The following is a 25,699-nucleotide window of genomic DNA, read 5'->3' as shown; positions in this document are numbered from 1 at the left end:
AAGAAGGGTCTAGACCCGAAATGTCAGCCTTCCTGCTCCTCTGATGCTGCTTGGCCTGCTATGTTCATCCAGCTCTACACCTTGTTATTACACAATTATTTAGCAAGTTTGTATTTGTTTGATTTAAAAAAAGATAAATACTCGCAACCTGCAATAGGAAAGATGTTGTTTAAATTTGAAAGGGTTCATAAAATATAAGAATGTTGCCAGGATTAGAGGGTTTGAGCTAATAGGGAGAAGTTGGAGCTATCCTCCCTGGTGCATTGGAGGCTGAGGGGTGACCTTATAGAGGTTTATAAATCATGAGGGACATGGATAGGGTGAATACCCAGGTCTTTATCCTAGAGTAGGGGAGTCCACAACTAGAAGGCATAGGTCAACTTTTTCATGCAGAGGGTGGCGAGCTGTCAGAGGAAGTGATGGAGGCAGGTACAATCAAAACATTTAAAAGGCATCTGGATGGGTACATGAATAGGAAGGGTTTAGGGGGATATGGGCCAAATGCTGGCAAATGGGACTAGATTAATGTGGAATATCTGGTCATCATGGACGAGTTGGATCGAAGGGTCTGTTTCCATGCTGCATGATACTTTGACTCTACTTGTAAATGACCTTAGTCCCATGATATCACTGCGGGAAGTTCCTTAGGGTCATGTCCTAGGTCCAATCTTCTCCAGCTGCTTCATCAATGACCTTCCTTCCATCATAAGGTTAGAAGTGTTGATGACTGCACTATGTTCAGTGACTCTTTACAGATTGGAAATAGCCCATGTCTATATGCAGCAAGACCCAGAAGCATTCAGGCTTGGGTTGACAAGTGACAAGTTAGATATGCACCACATGTCTGCCAGACAATGAGCATCACCAAGAAGAGAAAATACAGCATTTCTCCTTGACAGTTCAATTGCATTGCCACTGCTGAATTCCCAGTATCAACATCTTGGGAGATATCATTGACCAGAAACTGAACTGGACTAACCACATAAATACTGGTAAGTGCAGGTCTGACTCTGGGACTTCTGCAGGGAGCAACTCGCCTCCTGACTCCCCAAAGTGTGTCCAGCATCTACAAGGCAAAAGTGAGGAGTGTTGCGAATATTTTCCACGTGCAACTCCAACGACACTCCAGAAGCTCAACGCCATCCAGGGCAAAGCGACCTGTTTTGTTCATACTACATCAACAAACATTTGCTCCACATTCAGCTTTCCCTCCTCCTACCACTGATGCACAGTGACAGAAGGTGTTCCTTCTACATAGGGCACTGCAGTAACTCCCCAAGACTCCTCTGACATTACCATCCACCAAATAGAAGGATAAAGGCAGTAGACGCACGGGAACATCTCCTGCCAATTTCCCTCTTAGTTATGGACTATCCTGACCTGCAAATATATCAATATTCCAATAAAAGTTGGTGACATCACATCTCCTGAATGAATAAAGAATAAAGTCTCTGCGCTTTAAATGTAATGAATCAGTTGCAGTGCAGTGACTGTTAATGTGGTCCCATAAACATCAATGAGATGATTACTTCCAGAAAAACAGGAAGATTGTTTCTGGGAGGCCGAAGCTGCTTGAATGGCTTCCTTTGTCAGCAGAGATTGAACCTTTCTATGTCTACAGGGAAAGTATTGTCCTGAAAAAGACATCCCTGGCTAATAGCTAATGAAGCACTCCCATCGACACAGGACCACAAAGATAAAGATGCTTAACTGAAATCCCGTAGCCCCTACTGGAACACATTATGCATTGTGTACACTGATAACATCCCCACCTCTTGATGAAGCAAGTCTTGGTTGACTGCAGATGTTACCAACTGCAACCTGGTAACTGACCCAAGTGATGAAATCCCAGGTTTCAATCTTCCAAGGAAAGTCTAGGCACCCCTCACTATCTTGAGGACAAGTCAGAAGAGATGTGACCTCTTGAGCCACAAGTGGAACATATGTTGCCGGGATTGGAGGGTTTGAGCTATAGGGAGAGTCTGAATAGGCTGGGGCTTTTTTCCCTGGAGCATGGGAGGCTGAGGGGTGACCTTTTAGAGGTTTACAAAATCGTGAGGGGCATGGATAGGAGGAATAGTCAAGGTCTTTTCCCCTGGGGTAGGGGAGTCCAAAACTAGAGGACACACGTTTAAGAAGAGAGGGGAAAGATTTAAAAGGGACTCGAGAGGCACCATTTTCACGCAGAGGGTGGTGCATGTATGGAACCAGCTGCCAGAGGAAGTGGCGGAGGCAGGTACAATTACAACATTTAAAAGGCATCTGAATGGGTACATGAATAGAAAGGATTTAGAGGAATACGGGCCAAATGGGACTATCTGGATGAATATTTTTTTCTTTATTCTTTCACGGGATGAGGGTTCTCGCTGGCTAGGCAGCATTTATTGCCCATCCCTAATTGCCCAGAGGACAGTTAAGAGTCAACCGCATTGCTATGGGTCTGGAGTCACACGTAAGCCTGACCAGGTGAGGATGGCCATTCCCTTCCCAAAAGGACACTAGTGAACCAGATGGGTGTTTCCCAACAATCGACAATGGATTCATGGTCATTGTTAGATTGTTAATTCCAGATATTTATTGAATTCAAATTCCACCATCTGCCGTGGCAGGATTCGAACCCAGACCCCCAGAACATTATCTGGGTCTCTAGATTAACAGTCTAGCGATAATACCATTAGGCCATCACATCCCCCGTCTAATGCTACGAATTGGACCAAAGGATCTGTTTCCATGCTGTATGACTCTGAGGAAATGCTCAAGTTATGACTGCGGCCATCTAGGTCCCACCACCGCCAACCCACTGAGCTCCGAGAGGTCCATTCTTGGTAGCATCACAACCATTCACGCAGTGTCAATTAAAGCTGTGGAATGGATTGTTAACTTCAACATTGAACTATAACTGCTTCTCCAATTGTAAATGTATTTTTTATATGAGTGAATGACCCAGTGATGCTGCTTTTCATGGTTTAGTGGATAATGGACTCAAAATCTCAAAATGCAGAGCTCCTCTAATGCTACACTGAGGTTTCAGTCTTGATTTTGTGCTGAAGTCTTCAAATGGGTTTGAGTCAACTACCTTTATTACTGCAACTGAACTGAGTTATTGTTAGCATTTGTATCCTCACAAATAAAAATGGAAATGGCTCAAGTAGAATATTCCTTCATACAGACATGAATTCACAGGATGTTGGCTGAAATCTGACATAAATGTTTTGAAAACTGAAACTTGAAGACAAATTGCTCCCAGCTAGTATAATTTGTTTCCCAGTGCACCCATTCCTCTAGTTAGCAAGCTAATGAGATTGTGGTCAGGCGTACAGTCATTAAACTGACAAAAAAATATAATTCTGCCTGATGTAGAGCCCCCTCTGGATCACTAACATTGATATCAATGATGGAAAACAGTAGGAATATCATTTCTCAGCTGTTACTTGTGAATCGTTGTCTAGCATTGGGTACCCATGTGACTAGAGTGTGCAAATGTATGAAAGAAACTATATGCCAGGTGTGTTGGCTCATTTGAAAATTGAGGTTGCTGGCCCCATCAATGAAATGGATGTTAATGCTGTGCTTGTGTATAGTTGCAACCCTTGTAGCCACACTGAGTGTCCATGTTCTGCAAGAACTGGAAAGTATTCACATCAACAATTTTATTGTATTGAAAGGAATCGTGAATGTGGTGTAATGACATTTAGAGGGAGTTGTGAGAACATGCATAACAAGCAGAAACCCCAGTGGCCTCAAGAACATAACAGAATTTTAAATATTTTATACTGCTCACTGCAGAAGTGCCAGAGTCTGATCTGCTCGTATAGTCACAATATTAATGTTGTTGCTTCAGTTCAGTTTCTGATCATTAGTATCTCCCAGTATATTGATAGTGGGGGATTCATCAATGGCAATGCTAATAAATATGATGGAGAGATGGCTGTATATTGGTAGTATTTTAATAGGAACAAAGTTCTTTCTTTGCTTCTATACTTTTGTTATTTTATTAGAATATTTTAAAGGATTTTTTGCACATTTGAGGGAGTGATGGAAGATATCATCAACAATACTACTAAGCAGCACTTCTTTAGGAATTATTGCTCATTGATGAGCATTTTGGGTTCTGTCACGGCCACATGGTACCTGACCCTTTTATAGCCTCAGTTCAAACAGGAACAAAAGATCTGAACTCTATGGGTAAGGTGAGAGTAAATCCCCTTAAAGACAGCATTTGATCAGATGTGGCATCAAGGAGTCCTAGCAAAAGTATAGACAGTGGGAATGGGGAAAAACTCTCCATTGAGTTGCAATCACAGAGGAAAAGAGGATGATTCTTAAGTCAGCAGGCCAGGCAGCATCAGAGGAGCAGGAACGTTGACGTTTCAGGTCGAGACCCTTCTTCAGAAACGGGGAGGGGGAAGGGAGCTCAGAAATAAATAGAGAGAGGAGGGGTGGGGCTGGGGAAAGTAGGTGGGATGGTGATAGGTGAGTGCAGGTAAGTAATGGTGTGGATTGGTCAGTGGGATGGGAGGGGCGGATAGGTGGGAGAGAAGATGCAAAGTCAAGGAGGTGGGGATGAGAGGGAAGGTTGGTCATGGGATGAGACTGGAGGTAGGGAGATTTTAAAACTGGTGAATTCCATGTTTAGGCCATTGGGCTATAGGTTTCTGAGGCAGAAAATGAGGTGCTGTTCCTCCAGTTTGCAGGTGGTTAAAATGGTTCATTTTAACATGGAATTCACCAGTTTTAAAATTTCCCCACCCCCGGCCTCATCCCATGTCCAACCCTCCCTCTCATCCCCGCGTGCTTGACCTGACACAACCTGTCCAACTTCTCTCCCACCTATCCGCTCCTCCCACCTCACTGACCAATGCCCGCCACTGCCTACCTGCACTCACCTATCACCATCCCACTTACCTTCCCCAGCCCCACCCTTCCTCTCTCTATTTATTGCTGAGCTCCCTTCCCCCTTCCCATTTCTGAAGAAAGATCCTGAACTGAAACATCAACTTTCCTGTTCCTCTGATGCTGCCTGGCCTGCTGTGCTCTTCCAGCTCCATGCTGTGTTATCTCTGACTCCAGCATCGGCAGTTCTTGCTGTCTCTGATTCTTAAGTCAGTCATTCCAACTCCAAGGCAGCAGGGTTTCCTAATAGCAGTGACCTAGAACCAACCATCTTTAGCTGCTTCATGTTTGACCTATCTTCCATCATAAGGGAGGAAGTGGGATATTTGCTATTGATTGTGTTGTGTTGTGTTGTGTTCTGTTCGGTTCCGTTCTGTTCCATTCATGACTCTTCAGGAAACGAAGTAGTCTTTTCCCAAATGCAGGAAGACCTAAGCTGGTAAAGAGCCTTCAATGACACAAGTGCCAAGCAATAGCCTTATGCAACAAGAACAAATCTAATCAACTTCCCTGGATATTACCATTGCAGAATTCTCAACACCCTGAGAGTCCCCACTGTCTAGAAATATAATTAGATCACTGGCTATAAGAGTGGCTTAAGAGGCTATTTATTCTGGGACAAATAACTCATCTGATTCCCCATTCCTTTCCACCATCTACACCACACAAGTTCAGGGTATAATGGAAGACTTTCATTTACTAAGATGAGTGCAGCTCCAACCAAGATGAAGAAACTTGACAACATCCAGGACAAAGCAACCTGCTTAGTTGGTGACAAAACAGAAGTTGCTGGAAAAGCTCAGCAGGTCTGGTAGCATCTGTGAATTAAAAATCAGAGTTAACATTTCGAGTCCGGTGACCCTTCCTCAGAACGCTTGGTTGGTGCCCAATCTACTACCTTCAACATTCATTTCCTGAACCATAGACCCACCATGGCTGAAGTGTGTATCATGTGCAAGATGCACTGCAGCAATTTGTAATGGCTTTTTCAAAAGCATCTTCCAAATCTGTAACTACCATTTGTCAGTTCCTGTCCAAACCACGCACGCCACCTTGACTTGGACATATCGTTGTTTGTTCACTGTCACTGGGCTAAAATCCTGTAACTCCCCCTTCAACACCATTGTGGGTGTACTTTTGTCACATATGTAAAGTTCAAAGAACAGTTTTAAAAGTGGTGTTACTTTGATAAAATAATGAATGCAATACAGAGAGGTCAGTTCTTATACACCTTGTCCATGGTACAGAAGAGACATTTTAATCAGCATGAAAATTTAGATGGAAAATAGTGTCTTGTCTGTTATGGTGATTATGGAAACTGCATACCTCCAAACTAGTTCTGGATCTCTGTCAGAGACTTATCCCAGTAAGAATGGGTATGAAGAAAATCAGTGCTATAGACCTGTTGAAGTCACAAGCCAGGAAGAGGCTGTCTGTGCAATTCTGTACAAACACAAAAACATTGTTTGACCACAGGCTCATGTGCAGTTTTTTTTGTTGTTTTCTCCTTTTTTTGAAATCATTTTATACAAAAGCATCCTATTTGAGTAAAATGTTGTGTGCTTTTCTCTTTTAATCCACATTGAGTGTTAAATCTCATTAGAACCTAAGTCCCACAATATAATGGATTCATGAATTTATGGGCAGTCAACATTGTTTGCATGAGTGTAAGCTGACAAAATAAAATCAAAGCTGCCCATCTGCTTTACCTGCAGTCATGCTCTACTTCATCTGAAATTTGCTCAATATTCCCAGCCTCCGAATACTGGGCACAATATTTTTATGAGAAGTGTCTTTAAGTACAAAAGTAGTAAATGGCAACAGTTAATATGATGCTATAGGCAGGTATGCATAAATTCATTGCTGTGACAAGGAGCATAAAGAAGTTCAGGGTCACTGAATTTTGACTCTTTTTGACACTGATCATAACAAAGGCAGAATCCATTTTTCCTCTTCAATATGTCAGTCTTCACTAAGCATAACAGGCTCACTTCTCAGTCAGAAGTTTGAGGGTTCAAATCCCACGGTGAAGTAATCCTTCCACACTTATGCATTGTAGTGTAAGGGAGTGGTGCACTTATAGAGGTGCTGTCACCCAGATGAGATGCTAAATTGGGACACCGTGGGTGAATGTTAACAAAATGGCACTGTTTCAAAAGAATTCAGTGGAGTCTTTTTGTCAAGCATCCTGATCAATATTTATTACTCACCAAGCATTAGTGTAACAGAATAGCTGGTCATTATCATGTCACTGATTGTGATGTATGCAGTTTGACTGTAAAAGGACAGGTAGTGGCATGGTGGTAATGCCACTGAATTTGTAATCCAGGTGCTTGGACTAATGCTGTGAGGACACTGGTTCAGATTCCACCATGGTAGGTGATGAATTTAAATTCAATGACCAATAAATCTGGAGTACAATGCTGGTCGCAGTTACAGTGCCATGAAACTCCCATTGATTATTCTAAAAACCTGTCGGGTTCATTAAAGATCTTCAGGGAAGGAAATCTGCCGTCCTTACCTGGTCTAGCTTGCATGTGTCTCCTGACTCACAGCAATGTGATTGACTCTTTAACTGCCCTCTGAAATGGTCTGTCAAGCCACAGGTAAGAGAAACTAGAGGTTGGGAACAAATACTGACCTTGCCAGCAATGTGTATTTCCCACCAAAGAATGAAAAATAGTTTCTTACATTAGAACAGTGAGTACATCTCCAAAGGGTCTTCATTGTTTGAGACATAACAGGCCTGATCCTAAATCACTCGAAGGGTAGTTAGGAATCGCAGTGTGTGTTGACCTAGTGCCACTGACAACCTGTGAATTAATGGAAAAGGAATTCAATGACAGAGAATTGTCTGTCTCCGCGCCATGAAAGACTGTATAAATGCATGTTATTTTCTTTCCTCATTTCTTTCCCCTTGTAAAGTGCCTGTTCATTATCAAGGAGAAGTATTTAGTTGATGCTCTGTTAAACAGATGTGTGTGATGAGGTGCACTCGGAGAGATCTGTGTTGGCGCCTCAACTTTTCATTATTTATTAATGACTCAAATAACGGAATGGAAAGCCACATGCTCAAATTTGTCAATGACTGTAAGGTGGCGTGATGTTCAACACCATGCGGATGGAAGTTTAAAATTACCAGGATATATCCATGGATTAGATGAATAGTAAAATAGTGACCATATTGACAAGAATAGAGACGTGCAGTTTAGACTTCATGGAAGTTTAGCTGATAGTACTTTCTATATGACGCAAAGCTGGAAGCAATGGTACTCTTAGAGGTTTACTTAGAGGTTCAGGTTCATAGAAGTTAAAATGTCCGATGGAATGCTGATCTTCAGTTGTAGAAGACTGGAATACAAGGAATTGGAATTCATCCTAAACCTATATGTAGCTTATTATAACGTGGATAGTCAGGACAGAACTGGAGCCTTGTATTTTACAAGTCTACAGAGCTGCATATTACATCTCAAACATCTTCACTCCAAAAATCGCATCCAGTCATTTTATGGAACTGGATTGTATCAGCATACATCTAATAGCACGGAGTTTAAGTTTGAAAACTTGAACCCCATTCCAGAATTTGAATGCACAATCAACAGTGGATGTCAAGACTACTATTGAGGAAATACTGTATTGAAAGTGAGTTTTTTGTGCCTTTGGATAAGTTGTTGAATCAAAATCTTATCTGCTTGTTCGGTGGTTCAAGTGCATATTAGAAAGTTGTATGATACTTACAAGAAAGAAGGGAATTCTGATGCACTTGCCAACTTCTGATTGTATATGCTTGCTGTGTGCAAAATTGCTGCTGGGTTTGCCTCTTTAATAACAATAATCAGTTTTGTGGAAAGCACACAGAGATGTTTGAGAGATTTGGTAAGTAATGTGGAACCCTAGCTTGACATCATGTCTAAAAATAGGATTCATTCAATTATGTTAAATCCCATCAGTATGATATGGTGTTAAGTCTTAAAACAATGATAGAAATTTGAGTGCTTATCTGATGGTACACTGATGCAACAATAAACTCTGTCCTGACTACATGAGCCTAAAGATGAATACAGCTAATAATTTGGCTGGATTAGACACTAAATTAGTTGTGTTCTACTGAAAAGAAATTCCAAGAAATGCTGGTGTTGTTTTGCAAAAGCAAGATTTGGTTTACACCAATTTTACACTCCTGTGCGCCAGGGTTGTTACTGTTCCCCAGTGCCAGTGTCTATCGATTTGATCAGCAAAAGATTTAACAAGACCAGCTTGTATTTTTCTAGCATATTTAACAGAATAAAATATTAAATGGAATTTAACACTGAGCTGTAGAAACGGATATGAGAAGGTCACTTGGTCAAAGAGGAAGATTTTAAGGAGCCCCTTAAGATAAAAGAGAGATGGAAGGGCAGTGAGGTTTCAGAAGAAATTCTAGGTTTCAGGATCCAGACAGAAATAAGCACAACCATCAATGCTGAATTCTGAAGAGGTCAGAATTAGAAAAGCACAGAGGTATCAGAAGAGGAAATTAGGAGAAGATAGAAAGGGGCAAGATTTTGATGGGTTTTGAAAAATATGCGTGTGAACATTCAAATAAAGACTGTAAGATATAGGGAATTTTATATTCTCTGGCTTTAGCTACTGAGCATGTAGGAAAGGAACTAAGTTAGATGTCTTGAAACTGGAGCTTGGATCTGTGGGGCTCCATGTAAAATGTTGTCTATTACAGTTCTCTATATATAGTAATGTTCAATAAACCTTGTCGCTGATCACTCATGAGATTTCGCCTCACCACAGAGATATTGCCAGACTGGCAGCTGGGATAGCTCTGAGCACAACACCGATTAGCAAAAAGGAAAATTAAGTTGCTACACACATTGTTTCTTTAATTAACTTGTACCACCTTTGATTAATCTGACAGCTAGATTTTGCCATCTTAAAATGGAGACAAAATGCCAAATCAGCCTGAAAACAATTCTGTGTTGCTGTGCAAGTAACAATTTTCTTTGTTGCACAAAGCAAGTCTTGAGCAGGGTCTTCCTCCCAGTGTAACTACTTGGGTAACTTGGAGTGTTCAGGAAAGGCTTACCTGGCTACATAAGGAAAGGGTGTGTTTTCAAACCACTTGTATGTCAAACTGTAGCTGCCAACTTGTGCTACGTGCTAGAAATGCAAATGTGCAGTTCCCAGTTTCAGGGAATCTGTCACAGGTCTCATATCAATATTTTGCAGTTACCTGTCACAACCTATCTTTTACTGTCCCCCACCCTCTGACAAATTCAGTTGGTCACCCAAACTGGTCACAGAATCTCAATCCACATATCGAATGGATAGTCTGAAAAGCAAATTTTTGAATTCACACACTGTCGTGTTGTCCTTATTTGAGCAAAAAGGTAACATTTTTGGTAATAAAACAATTACCACCCCCCCAGCAACTTCAATTGTATGGGAATATTTTTGTAACTTGTAGCTACCCTTACTTCTGTGTTTCATCCTTGAGGTCTCACACAGAATTGTACCAGCATTGATCATAAGGTGATAAAACATAGAAGCTGAAGTAGGCCATTCGGCCCATCAAGTCTGCTCCACCTTTCAGTGAGATCATGGCTGATCTGATAATCATCAACTCCACTTTGGCTTATCCCCGTAACCCTGGTTTTACTGGCTGATTAAAAATGTCTACTTCAGCCTTGAGTATACTTAATGACCCAACCTTCACAGCTCTCTGCAGTAAAGAATTGTGCAGATTCACTTCCCTCTGAGAGATGACACTCTTTCTCATTGCTGTCTTATATGAGTGATTCCTTTAGGGTAAGATTATGTTCTCTGATCCTAGACTTCTCCATAAAGTTAAAAAAAAATTCTCTGCATGTACCTTGTCAGGCCCGTAAGAATCTTTCTTGTTTCAATGAAAGTTTCTTCTAAACTCCAGTGCAATCTATTCTACCTCTCCTCCTTGGAAAATTCCTCCATACCCAGGACCAACTTTGTGAGCATTATCAGGGCTTCCTCCAATGTCATTACACCTTCCCTTCAATAAAGAGGCTGAAATTGTCCAGTTTTCTAGGTGTGGTTTGACTAGTGCCTTGTATAATTTCAGTAAGCTTCCCTATTTTAATACTCCATTCCATTTGAAATAAAGGCTAACATTCCATTTGCCTTCCCTATTACCTGCTGAACTTGTATGCAAGCTTTTTGTGGTTAATGCACATGGACTCCCAATTCTCTCTGTGCTGCAACCTTCTGCAGCCCTTCTCTGTGTAAATAATATTTAGCTTCTCAGTTCTTCTTGTTAAGTGCGTAGCCTCACATTTTCCACATTATATTCCATTTCACCTGTCATGTCTGAATCAGCTTTCCAAATCAGCAGTTTACTTAATCTCATTCCCTTTACTGCTCCCTGTAACAATGCCTATTTTCCTTTTTCAAATAGTAATCCTTTTCCCTCTTGAATGCCTCAATTAGCCATACCTCCACTGTGCTCTCTGACAGCACATTCCAGATCTTTCAGAATGTGAAGTTCCTCCTCAATCCTGTATTGCCAATTACCTAAAATCTGTGCCACCCTCATTCGTCATCCTTCCAATAGTGGAAGAAAGTTTTTCCCTGTCTACTGTGTCCAGACTACTTCTGATTTTGAATGCTTCTATCAGATCTCCTTCTAGACTTCTTTTCATCCAAGGAAAACTGATGTATTAGCATACAGGTTACAGAACTGACAGGTTTGTGTCTTTAAGGCAGATTTATGACCTTACACATGTGTTCTGATGTAAAGGTGTCTGCCTTGCCTTCAATCTCTATAATGGAGTCAGTGTGGTGTAATCAGTCACTCAGCTATAGGTGTGTAATGTTCATCAGTATCAGTAAGCATAGAACCCAGGGAGGGATCTGAGCTGTGTAAGTTGGTATTGCAAACAAACTTCAAGGCATCAGTCACAAAAGGCACCTGATTGTCTCTAGTATATATTATGCAGGCTAACCTATAAGAAATCACAAACTGCATCATAAATTGTCCTACCTTTTCTAATCTATCTACGTAATTCAACTTCCTCATTCATAAAACCATTCTTGTAGATATCTACTGTACAATGTATAAAGCATGGCAGCCAGAAATGGATGTAGTATTCCAGTTGAGGTCAAACCAGTGTTTTATAACAGTTAGCATTCACTTCCTTGCTGTGTACTTTATGCCCCTGTTGACAAAGCCTAGGATACTGCACACCTTAACTGCATACTCGACACACCCACCCAAGTACCTCTGCTTTTGCACCCCCTTTAGAATTGTACCTTTTTATATTGTCCCTCCATGTTCTTCCAACCAAATTGAAATGTTTCACACTTTTCTGCTTTGAATCTCATCTGCTGCAACAGTCAGCCCATTGCACTAAATCTTCCACGGAAGCATTTAAAAGTGATTGAAATCTCAGCCTTGTATTTGGTGTAAGATCTGTTGTTTGTACTTCAGTTTATATATTTCTCTTCTGTAAACTTTTCAGTTCAAGATACTGGATTGCTCACACCATGTTAGCCTTGATCCAGATGGGAGTAGCCGTGCCTAGAGTCACAGGTTTGAGATGCAAGTCTCACTCCAGAACATGAGGGTGACACTCCAGTGTAGTACTGAGGGAGTGCAGCACTGTTCAAAGTGTTGTCTTGTTTGAGACTTTGAACCGAGGCCGTATCTGGTGCCTTGGTGAGTCTAAAAGATCTTGTGACACTATTTTTAAGGAGAGCAGGGAAAATATCCATGGTGTTCCTGGCCAATGCTTATCCCTCAATCAATTTCACAAAACAAAACAAATTGATCGTTATAGCATTGCTGGTTTCGGGAGTTTGCTGTACACAAACTAACTGCCATGTTTCCTGCATCACAGAAATAACTGCCACACAAATGAATGGGAACCTTTCACAGGATTCTGAAGCATTTTATCAACCTTCTCCCACCTGAGATGTCCATCAGCATTTTCCAAATGCTGACCAATTTGAAGTACAATTCACGTACTTCTGGCTTTACTAGTATCTGCTTTTCTTCAGTCGGGAGTTTACTTTCAAAGTAACATGATATTGTAGAGTAGCATGTCAACATCAGGTGTTGTTCATCCACAATACTGATTGCTTGTTCTTCCTGTTAAAGTTCATCAGATCTGTCTCGAACACATTGCAGCCATCATAGGATGCAATGAACTAATTCTGTCTTATTTTGATTAGCCTGTATGTAATCTCTGACAAGCATTGCAAAGCCGAACAAGAAACTGGTGACCTAGTGATAGTGGCACTGGACTGGTAATCCAAGGATTGTACAGTATCAGATCACAATGTTCTTTACAGTTAAGAACCTTTCACTGTCTACAAGATACCTGCACACCATCTTTCTAATATATAGTCTGTGATTTTAGTCACTGATTGTCTAACAAGAGAGCATTATTACTAAGGTTTATGCACACTTGCAATGGCAAAGGTGTCCATAGAGATAATCTGTATGATTCCAAAGTGAAAACAAATGAAGAAATGGCTTCTTTCATCTAAAAGAGGGAGTATATATTATCCACATAGCTTGTTAAGGTCTAGTCAGCTGCTAGTCTCATGAATTTCAAATGAACAATGTTGTAAAAATGATACAGATATTGAACTAACTAATTTGAAATGATGAAAAGATTATGCCATGTCTGATCCGTGGTGTGTCCACTTGATCTCTTGTATCAGTGCTGCATCTGTTAATTGTATTTGATCAAACATATTTTCAAGCTTAAAAACATTGAGTATAATGATATGCATTGAGGATAAGATAAAATTATGTGGAGAAAAATATATAGTTTCAACTCTGTTCTAGTCATTGATCTAGTAACATTATAATGCAAGGTCATGTTCCTTTTAAAATTATTATTGTGAACAGTTTACATGTGACGTACTGAAGTAATTGATTCGCCAAAGAAAGTTAGAAGATTGTGTGCTGATACAAGATGTTTGTGGTCAATGCTATAGTTTTATTTTTATAGTTTTCTTCCCTGAACCAACCCTGACTGTGGAGTATTGAGTAGAATCAAATAGCTCTGATGACTGAGATATTGTGCTTCTTCACTTTTACAACACAGAAAGCCACGCACAATAAATTTACAAGTCATAAAATGTGGTCCAGGTGGCCTTTGTATCCACTATCAAAGTTGTTTCTTAAAATATACACATTCTGCATTCTTTCTATTTGCTGGCCTCCCACTTATGCACAAAACCGAGGTGTTCTCTGACTAGTGTCCACTTTGGATCTATTACACACTTTGATTGTGTTGGTGATTAATGAAATCCCCATATTGGGAAATGTGGTATGAAAAGAGGTGTTGCCACTTATATCACAGTGAAGTCTGATTATAGGAATGTGATGCTTATTGTTGTTGTGTCTGTTCTGACTGTATGAAAAAAAATCCTTCTGTGCAATTGGTAGTTTTTGACTTTGCACACTTACATTGTATCTGGTGTAGTCATTTTTAACTGCATAGCATCAGCATGAAATACTGTTACAGGATAGCAGAGATGATGCTGATGATGATTTCTCATTATTTAAGAGTATCACACAGGAATTTTGTGTTCTAGGTGCAAATTTTCTTAGCATATTTGCAAGACAGTATTTAGAATCTTTTAATTGGGCATAAATACTTGAATTGATGAGATTTAATAACCCAAAACAAACCATTCAATGTCATGTGCACTTTATGCCTGTATCATTCACAGTCTCTGTTATCTGCGTTTATTGTGCAGCACCACGAACTAGTATAATAACATCGATCTGTAAGCTGGTTAACATGCAGTCCTACGTGCTTATTGTAGACAGAAGGGAAAGCAGATTCTTGTACTATTGTTATTATAATAACAAGCACATATTAAATGATTATCATTGTGTGGCTCCTCTTATAGTAATTGTTGTTTTATATATCTCTTTCAGCATTCACACCTCAGACAGTCAGCAAGAGTTCTTTAAGATGTTGGATGAAAAAATTGAAAGGGTAAGATTTAAACTAAAGTGCAATGTCTGATGCTTTTCTTGGCTAATTTATTCCGACACATCATGTGTTTTCTTGAGTTTAAAATTCCATTCCCTCTCCCCTCAACCTTCTTTTGTTCTTTCACAATCTGTCAGCATTTAGTCACCTTCCTTCTACAGTGTGGCAATCTGTAAGATTATGTAAACTTTCCAGTCAAACTCATCTTCTAGGGAAAATGTGCACTTGAAATGTCGACATGATTAATTTTAATACATTAGTTAGTCATTCCCCAGCATCATATGCAGTTTGTATGACCAGAGACTATCTAAAATTTGCTTGTGTTTTTTTTTAAGTTCTTTCATGGAATGTAGCCATCACTGGCAAAGCCAACACTTGTTGTCTATCTCTGGTTGCCCATGAACTGAGTAGTTTGCTGGACCACTGCAGAGGGCACGTAGGAGTCAATCACATTGTTGAGAGTCTGGAGTCCTATGTAGCTTAGACTGGGTAAGAGCAGCAGCTTCTCCTTCCCGAAAAGACATTAGTTAACCAGGTGGGTTTTTACAACAATCGATAACAGTTTTCATGGTCACCATAACTGAACTGAGACCAGTTTCATATTTCCAAGTTTTAGCAATTGAATTTAAATTCCACCAGCTGCAGTGCAGGGATTTGAACGCATGTCCCCAAAGCATTACCCCGAGCTTTTGGATTACTGATCAAGTGAGATATCCAATAAGGCATCATCTCCTCCTGATCTGTAGTCAACTGATTAAAATGCATAATGTGATGAATTCATTTTATGTTTGACAACCAAAAAAATCTCAAATTTCATTTTGTCATTTAATGAAGATTTTGCCAAACATCACTTAAGAGAAGCTTAGACATTTTCTCCCAGTTGTTGTCTTAAATGGAGAGGACATGGCTATTCCCTTAGAGATCCAGAACTATTCTATCAATTTCCCCACGCAAGACAGTAGGACATTATCATACTGGGGGTGGAGCTTAATATAACCTCTAAAATTAACCCCTTCAGATGAATTACAATACTAGCATATTGAACAGTAAGCCAGAACAAGATGTTTGCTAAGTAAATTTAATTACAAATTTTGAGACTGTCAATAGACCGTTGATCATATAAAATGCACAATCAACACATGCAACAAAAACTCAGCCCTCATTTAGCCATTCATTTGTTTGAGTCAGTAAGCAATGCATTGTCCCACCATCCACTTTGGTGTTAAATTTCATAGCTCAATTTGTCAAGAAGCTGAATCAGGGAGACAGTGGCAGCGTGATAATGTCACAGGACTGGTAATCCAGAGCCTCATGTTAATGCTGAGAGGTCATGGCTTCATATTGCACCATGGCAGGCGATGAAACTTGAAATCAATAAAATCTGGAATTTTAAGCAAAATGCTAGTTGATTAGTGACCAAAACCACTGCCAGTTGTTGTAAAAACCCAACTGGCTCACTAATGCCCTTCAGGGAAGGAAATCGCCATCCTTACCTACATGTGACTCCAGACCCACCACAATGTAGTTGACTTTTTAACCACTCTTTTTAGTTTATTTCAGAGGGCAATCAGTTTCAAGGGCAATGAGGGATTGGTAACTTGCCAGTGATGCCCACTTCTCATGTTTAAAAGAAAAGAAAATTCTAAGTGGCTCAAAAACAAAACAGACCAGGCAGCACCATTGAATGGACAAATTGACATTTTGGGTGAGGACCATTTCTCAAAGTCAGAAAGTTTTGCCTCATGATTGCATTCAAAGAGAAAGAAGGGAACCGAGAGGGAAGCACAATCTGTCACTCACATACCCTACAAATGGAATCATCTGCAACAGTAATCTGTACGAAAACATGAGATGCTGAAATGGTGAAGGTAGGGCTTATGTAAGGTGAGGTGACTTCTACCATTTAATCGAATGCTGTTTACCCTATGCTTTTTACAAGTCATCCTGCCTACTCATGGATAACTTTACAGTGTTGCCAAAGGCTACAATCAAATGTATTAGCTTGTCTCTTTCATTCAGAGATGCTGCCTGACCTGCTTAACTTTCTCAAAATTTTGTTCTGGATTTCCAGCAATTGTTTCTGTTCATGTTTTATGTTTCAGTACTTGAAATATCTCAACATTCAGTGTTTACCTCAGTGAAAATCTTAAGATGCTGTCTAGCCTCTGCTGCACTTTCTCCATCTAATGTAAATGAAAGCAATCCTGTCAGTATCTGATTAAATTTACCTAACCATACAGCTATCGTGTTTACTAAGTGCATGGTGTTTTTACACACTTGGAAGGCAGTCAGTGTCAGTAATGTTACTACTTCTGTTTCTGGTTCATAATGCTACACACTGCCTGTATTGAATTGTACATTATATAATTCGTGACTTTTTTTTAACTGAAAGGGAAGGGTTTGCTCCATGTAATGGAGGATAGTGAACCTTCATCTCAAGTAGCCTGAAATTGTTCTTGTTTTTGTATATAACTGGTGCAGTTTAAGATCAGTATATACAACTTCCAGTTCATGAAGTTTCTTTGGTGTTTTTCTGTCTAGTTGCAGATGGTGTCATATAGTGTTGTTTCGATACGTTTGAGAACTGTTTCAGTATTTCTGGACTAAAAACCAAGCTTGCTCAGGATTCCATTCAATTTCATTTGTTCATAAGATAGTTACTGATCAGCAATGATTTTTGTCTACCTGCTAAGACTCTGAAGTCTCCAGCTTCATTGCTTTAAAAGGAATTTTATTCCATACTTGCTCTGCCCATTTTACATTTTTCACCAACTCATTCTACCATTTATTATATCCCTTTTCTGATGCCATTACCCCACATAGTTAGATACCATCTGCAAAATTGACCTCATTAAACTTCGGAATACAATTCAATACGTAAAATAAAGGGTAGCAGTCCCATCACTGAGTGACACCCACTCAACCCAATATTACTTCTTTAATACTTGTTTTGCACCAATTACTTTTTAAAATTGACTCCGAGTCATACAGCATGGAAACAGACCCTAGGTGGATTAGTCATGGGAAATGCAGGGTTACAGGGATAGGGTAGTGGGGTGGATCTGGGTGGGACGCTCTTCAGAGGATCGGTGTGGACTCGATGGGCCAAATGGTCTGATTCTGTGACTCCCTATAATGATCCTCAATGTCTCACAAATCCATGCTCTCCCAACATGTGGGGACAACATGTAATTGGTGTCAAAACCAATGATTTTAACTGGGTTATATCTGTTTGCTCACGTTTCCCTTTGTGAATACTTGGAGCAAGCAGTCAATCAGAATATTTAGTTCTTGTTTTCACACTTGATGTTCAACATCTTTAGGTTTTTTTGTCTTTCCTCTGCTCTCCTAACACTAGCTGTGAATTTATTTTTTAATTGCTGCGCTTGAATTCTTTCGATGTGCAGTTTTTTAGGTCTCACCTAGGGTCTCTCAAAATGTTATTATTTTTCTTATTGTTGTCCCAGCGAATCTGCTTTCTCGCTACAAGATTTGGTTGAGGTTGTGGTTGCGGTTGCCTCCTTATCTCACTTTTCCATGCTATAAATAGAACTTCATCCAACACTTGTTCTGTGCATTCACAGGTCTCCACAATATCATTGTAACTGTTGTATGACTGTGGTTTCAGTGGGATTAGCTGGAGCTATGGAGGAAGTTTCTGACTGTTCATCATTCATGCCTGAAGTGAGGGAAAACAACAACAGTGAACAGAAAAGCAAAATGAGCAATATCTCTGATGAGTTCTGTCAGTTCTCTCTGTCTGGTGTCGTAGCAAGCAATGACCAAATGGTACCAACTATCAAGAAAATATTTCAGCTTTTATTTGCAATGGACAGCTTATGTCATAAGTTTTGTTTTATTAACAGTTTAACAATTTTTTCCCATGATTTGTGTAATGTACTTGTCCCATTCTGTAAGATCCATCTCTTTTATCCATTATTCACTGAATGTGACCTCGTAAAAACAAAATCATTGAACTGTGAAGGCACGGAACAAACCTGTTCACTGTAAAAGTGAACTTGATTAGAAATAGTTAATTCCTCAGTGCCCTTTAAAGGGGTTGGGATAAATATCATCTTTAATTAACCTGCCCTCTTGGTTTTTCTGTTCATTGAGGTCACATGTAGGCAAGGAGGCTTTACAGGAATTTCAAGCATAACATCCTGTCAGGGAAATTGTCACAGCAATAGGTACAGCTTCTGTGTAAATGCAAACCTGAAGAATTGTGACAGTTTGGTCCTGGATTATACAAACAAGCTGGTTATATTTGTTCGAGCATTCTGCAGAGTTAACGATTTCTGAAGCATCAATTACCACAATTGGACAGGTGCAATATAAGGAGCCGTCTATAAATGCACAGAGGTAGTGTCCCTACCCCTGAACTTAAAGGCCTGGGTTCAATTCCCACCTGCTCCAGAGGTGTGTAATAATGTTCCTGAACAGGTCGATTAGAAAAATAGGTTAAATAAAAGAAAGCTAACTGGGATGCTTATGTATTTGTCTATTATTTAGTAGATATGCAATTAAACAAAGAGGTTAAAAGGGTGAGTTGTGATGGATGTGCTTGCCAAAATGCAGTTCTGAATCTGCAATTGGATCCATGTGCTTTAGACAAACATTAGTGGTTCAATCAGTGGGTGGTATTCCAAACAACTTTCTGATCCATGGCTGGAGTCATACAGAGCTGCCCCCTATCCCTAGTCATGTTATGTGTAACCTTTCAGGAAGTCATCAGGAAGATGCAGTCATGAGGAGATGCCAAACCCAGGGTCTAAACCTCCATGTGCATGCACACTATGACCAGTGTCATAAGCTCCGATTTGCTTGTTGGTGTGTGAACTGATGAACATCTGCAACCAATTCAAACTGGCCTCAAGGACCAAAGTAAACCCTGACAAAAGTGAGACCATGTTCATTGGGAATTGGGCCGACTGATCATTCACTTTCTTCACTGTCAGGTCAGACTAACTGAAGCAATTTGTTATGTGGTTTGGAGGGGCAACATGTGAGCTAAAACTGGAATAGCTATGGTAAAGCCAAAACTTGGGCATGTGGGGCAAGGCTCCCTCTCCATTATGGGTAAGAGCCTGGTTGTCAGAGCTCTGATGCTCAGTTAGCTGGACGGCTGAGTTGTGATAGAGTGAGGCTAATAACTTTGGTTCAATTCCCACACCAGCTAAGCTTACTGTGAAGGCCCCTCCTTCTCAAACTCTCCCCTTACCTGAGCAGTGGTAACCCTAAGGTTAAACTCACTACCAATTACCTCTTTCTGTAATTAGAGAGCAGCCCTGTGATCCATCGGACTATGGTGATGTTACCTTCTCCATTAATGGAGAAAGGCCATGGTCTCAGGCCTTTCAGTCATAGTATAACACGGGACTGGGACCTGGATAAATGCCTTGGATTGTATGTTTAACAGGTAATGAGTATAGTAAGTATTAACTGCAGACAAAAACACAAACCATCATTTGAACAAACTGGATTAGATGTGTAGTGTGTCAACTTTGGTCATCTAATGTGCTTCCATTTTATTCACAAAGTTTGATGTCCTTTAAAACAAAAATTACAAAGGCAGGTTGTAATGTGATAACTTTTTGAGGGGGTCGAATGTGTGATATTAGTTGTCACAAACTTTTAATTAAAACTTTTTGCCTCCTGTTTGACATTCATTAGTTAATTGACATGCAGTGTAGTTGTTTCAATCAGCTCAGTAGGATGATTGGTTTGATCAATGCAATTACATTGCTTGATGTGGAATTGTATAATCAATCCTATAGAGAAATTAAAACACTTAAATTTTGCAAGTAGTTCAGGGTTTCCTTGCCTGCACTAAGTCAGTAATTGGTGAGCTTTCACCCCTCTTATTGGTGCTGACATTTTTTAGATGTGTTTTCAACAATTCTAGAGAGGTAACTGTTTTGCAACAATTGTGAGTTAACATGAATTTTGCCATGCTCAAAATGCTTCAAATACTCCAAGATCTGCAAAAGTGTGAATCACAAAGCCCAAACATCCTTTATGTGACAAAGGTGGCAGCATTGGAATACATCGGGAATGGAAGAAGAGATGTTGCATAAGTTGAAAATGGGGCAATTATGTGTCCAGACAATGACGAGGATTGGAAAGGACATTTGGAGATGGACAATAGGTGCCGGCCTTGCCAGTGACATTTGTATACCATGAAAAGAATACCTCACATGGGATTCGGGGTGAGCTTGCCAATTGGATACAAAATTGGTTTAACGACTGGAGACTGAGTGATGGTAGAGGGTTGTTTTTCAGATTAGAGGCCTGTGACCAGTGGTGTTTCACAGTGATCGGTGCTGGGCCCAGTTTTGTTTGTCATTTATACAAATAGTTTCGATGACAATATAGAAGGCATGGTTAATAAGTTTGTGGATGACACCAAGATTGGTGGTATGGTGGAGAATGAAGAAGGTTATCTAAGATTACAAAAAGATCTTGATCAATTGGGTCAATGGGCTGAAGAGTGGCAATAGAGTTCAATTTGGATAAATGGGAGGTATTGCATTTTGATAAAACAAACCAGGGCAGGACTTATACAATTGAAAGTAAGGCATTGGGTAATGTTGTGGAACAGAGAGACCTAGGGGTTCAGGTACATAATTCATTGAGGTTTGCATCACATATAGACAGGGTGGTTCAGAAGGCATTTCGCATGCTTGCCTTCATTGCTCAGGACCCAATGTGGTCTACTGTACATTGGAGAAACCAAACGCAGACTGGGTGACTGCTTTGCAGAACACCTCTGGTCTGTAGGCAAGCACGACCCTGACCTTCCATAGCCAGTCATTTAAATAGAGCTCATATGCCCATGTGTCTGTCCTTGACAGGCTGCAGTGCTTCAGTGAATCACAGCGCAAACTGGGGGAACAACATCTCAAGTTCAGACGAGGCACTTTACAACATTCTGGACTTAATATTAAGTTCAACACCTTCAAATTGTGAACCAACTCCCATTCCTTCCCTCTCTTTTGGCTTTACTTGTTACGTTCTCTGTCACCAGGTCCTCTGTCCCCTCCCCCCACCCCAGTGGAACTATATGTTCTTACAAGTCTGGCAATTAGACACATCATTGTTCTGGCATTGAGAGATAGAAAGAACTGCAAATGCTGAAGTCAGAGAGAACACAGTGTGGAGCTAGAGGAACGCAGCAGACCAGGCAGCATCAGAGGAGCAGGAAAGTTGACATTTCGGGTTGGGACCCTTCCTGCTCCTCTGATGCTGCCTTGCCCATTACTCTGACATTCTCACATTCTGATCACTTAATCTGAACTATCAACATCCCTTCTCCCCCAGCACTCTAAACTCTACCACCCCTCCACCCCCACACCCCACTATTGCGTGCATAAATGTATCACGTCAGCTCTGATGAAGAGTCATCTAGACTCGAAATATTAGCTTGCTGTCTGTCCATGAATGCTGCCTGACCTGCTGTGATCTCCAGCATTTGTTGTTTTCAGTACAGATTCCAGCTACTGCCATAATCTACCCCTACTTAGAATATAGGAGTTGGGATGCTATGTTGAGATTGTACAGGACGTTGGTGGGGCCTTTTCTGGAGTACTGTGTCTAGTTCTGGTCACCCTGTTATAGAAAGGATATTATTAACCTCGACAGGGTTCCCAAAAGATTTATCAGGATATTGCCAGGAATGGTAAGTTTGAGTTATGGGGAGAGGCTGGATAGGCTGGGACTTTTTTCACTGGAGCATAGGAGGTTGAGGAGTGACCTTATGGAGGTTTATAAAGTTATGAGAGGTATAGATAAGGTGAATGACAGGTGTCTTTTCCCCAGGGTGGGGGTTTTCAGGACTAAGGGGCACATTTCTAAGGTGAGGAGAAAGAGATTTAAAAAAGACATGAGGGGCATTTTTTTTTTTGCAAAGAGAGTGGTTTGTATGTGGAATGAACTTTCAGTGGAAGTGGTGGATGCAGGTCCATTTATAACATTTAAAAGAGATTTAGAGAAGTTCATGAATAAGAAGTGTTTGGAGGGATATGTGCTAAATGCAGGCAGGTGTGACTAGTTTAGCATGGGATTATGGTCGACATGGACTGGTTGGACCGAAGTGTCTGTTTCTGTGCTATGTGTAGGCACTATGACTATCCAACAGTGACAATATGTTAATGTATACCAGCAAGGATGGAGGTTGATGGAGGATGGTGTTTTCAATGTGATAGGATGTGAGTCACAGAGACTTATCTGATATGGAGTTTATAGAGGCCAGTGACTTGAGCGTTGAGTCTGTAGGTAACAAAAGCATCAACAAGATTTCCATGATTCAAATTCAAACCAAATTATTCAAATTTGGAGAGTTCCAAGCGAAGTGAGTTTGTTTCTTTCCCTGAGCCTTGTGATCAATTTTGTGGCACAATGGAGCTTTATCTTTAACATTCAGTTGACTGTGTTAAAGAGAATTTAGCCTGGGCCTTCAGGATTACAATTCCAAAGCTGCCACTCAGGCAGGTTCTTGGCTGTATAAGGGTCTTTATTCATTGTTTGATCCATCCCGTTGCTGATCCTGGAGTAATTGCTAATTTTTACCTATTGACTTATTAAATGTATCCTTTTCTACATTCAGTCATGGGATGTGGGCATTGTCAGCTGGCCCAGCATTTAATGTCCGTCCTTCGTTGCCCTTGAGAAGTTGATAGTGAGCTGTTTTCTTCAACTGTTGCAGTCCATTAGATACAGGTAGACTCACAATGCTGTTGGGGAGGGCGATGCTATTAACAACTTAGTTGATCACTATTTGAGTAGCTCCATGTGTTTGATTGCAATCTTCATACCACTAACAATGATCATACTTCTGTGGGATGTTTAGATTTCCTCACATCATGCTTTTTCATCATTTTAATACCTTACAGACTTTCCTTAAACCTCTTGTGCACTTCGCATCAGGTATGTTAAACAGAAAAGTTTGCAATAGAGTTTGGGGAAAAAGAATATTTTTAGCAAGAAATGCAATAAACTTTATCAAACTGGCAGATCAACTTGTATAACAATTTGGCTTCAAGTAGTCATAAAATGCGTTTGCATTCTAAAATGTGCGTTGTGAGTAAAAATAAAATTGGGATTCAGACTACAAAGTCATTTTATTTTGCAATACATATAGCAGCAGTTAATTTCCAAAGGCTAATTGTCAATAAATGCCTTAAAGTTAAGTTAATTCAGGGAAGATGATTCTTCATTGAATTTTTTTCAAATTTTTTTTCAGGGGCGTGACTACTGTTCAGAGGAAGAGGATGTTACATAGTGCCAATCCTTTCACACAATGTACGACTACCACTGTGTATATAGACTAAAGCCAGATCAGTATGTACAAGTTACCACTGCAACTAAGACTACATTGGAGGTGGAGACAATTTGGCTTTGCGTGATACATTATGGGACTAACATTTCCTTGCGAATGGAAATGCAAGCATCGCTGAGGACTATCAATGCTCTTTGCTGCTACTGACTTCCTTTCTGCATTCTTTCTTTTCGTGCCCGCAAGTATGCAACTTCGAACATCGTCTCAAATTCCAAGGAAGACAACTGGTGACATAAGTAATAGAAGGTCTGCTTGAAAACTTTGCATGGTTGACTTGATGTTACAGTCATGTTTGGAAACACAGGCTTTCTCTGAACTTTCAAAATCTGTGAAAGACATCTGTCAAATCTTGTGAATTTCGATTGATGCAACCATGGATAGATCTCTTCCTGTTCTTGATTCCTTCATTCATGTCTACAAGCAGTGAGTGGGTGAAATGCACAAGTGGCAAAGGTTCTGTTACTTTCTACAAAGACACTGTTCAATAAACCCGACAATTGGATACAAAGCATTGAATAAAAAAACTTTTACTTGCTCTGTTAGAACTGATAAGCACCTGTCCTATCCAAAAATATATATATATATATATATAAAAAGCTTTTTGTCTCGGTGCCGGATAATATGGTTGCTTTTAGCAGTGTTCCCAGCAACATTTTGATTTTTTTTTCTATTAATAAAAACATTGTAGTTTCTCCCTGTGGTTTGCTGTTGCTTTTTTGTCTCATGAAGTTAATTATGAAATGGTTTTTCGAGTTATGTGATTCCTTATGACTGACCTTATCATGCCATATTTATCACTCAATCATAAAGATTACGGTTTGGCACTCTGATTAGTTGAAACCTTGATGATATGATGATGACATGGCTTTGTTTTAAAGAAGGGTACAAGTTTAGTGTCTAAAAAAAACTAATCAGAAGTAAATACAAAAATAAAGAATATGCAGCATAACAAGACAATTGGTGATACCTTACAGATAGGTTTAGAGATATTGATGAATTTCATCATCTTCACAGCCTTCTGTGCAAATGAAACAGTTGTGCAAAGATTAATGCAATCTCAAAGCTATACTCGAGATAGATGCCATTTGTTCTGAATTGAGAGTTGCATAATGACCCTCATTATGAATGGAGTGTCAAAGAGTCACCAAGCAATGCACCAGCAATAAGTAACTCATTAATGATCCGTCTCATGAAGGTAAGGAGATAAAGGCAACGAGATGCAACGTACAAGGAAAGCCAACATAAAAGGTAATAAATGCCCATTTGAAACATCCAAGGAAATAGCCTCCTTTTAAAACCAAAGAGACCCCCACTCCCCAATAATTTGCAGCATTCCATTTATATCTAGTTATTGTTGAAGTTATAAAAGTGGACCAGTTATCTGAATACTGAGGCTACAAGAGTAGGTCCGAAATCCTGCAGCATGTAATTCCCTTCCTGACTACCCAAAGCCTGTCCACCATCAATAAGGCACAAGTCAGGAGTGTGA

The 25,699-nt window shown here is 40.1% G+C and overlaps 1 protein-coding gene across 1 annotated transcript in view; it reads left to right on the top strand.

The window, feature by feature from the left end:
• The window catches only part of LOC109918150 (uncharacterized protein C1orf21), a 184,685-nt gene extending 159,783 nt beyond the window's left edge, over positions 1 to 24,902 (top strand). The window contains exons 5-6 of the mRNA XM_048602142.1: positions 14,816 to 14,876; positions 24,115 to 24,902. Coding sequence (XP_048458099.1) covers positions 14,816 to 14,876; positions 24,115 to 24,153 — 100 coding nt within the window. The 3' untranslated portion in view covers positions 24,154 to 24,902. The remainder of the gene's footprint in view (positions 1 to 14,815; positions 14,877 to 24,114) is intronic.
• The last annotated feature ends 797 nt before the right edge of the window (positions 24,903 to 25,699 follow it).

This window comes from Rhincodon typus, chromosome 10, assembly GCF_021869965.1.
Source record: "Rhincodon typus isolate 14 chromosome 10, sRhiTyp1.1, whole genome shotgun sequence".
In the NCBI taxonomy this organism is placed as follows: Eukaryota; Metazoa; Chordata; class Chondrichthyes; order Orectolobiformes; family Rhincodontidae; genus Rhincodon; species Rhincodon typus.
This window is presented reverse-complemented; position numbering and strand designations above follow the sequence as displayed.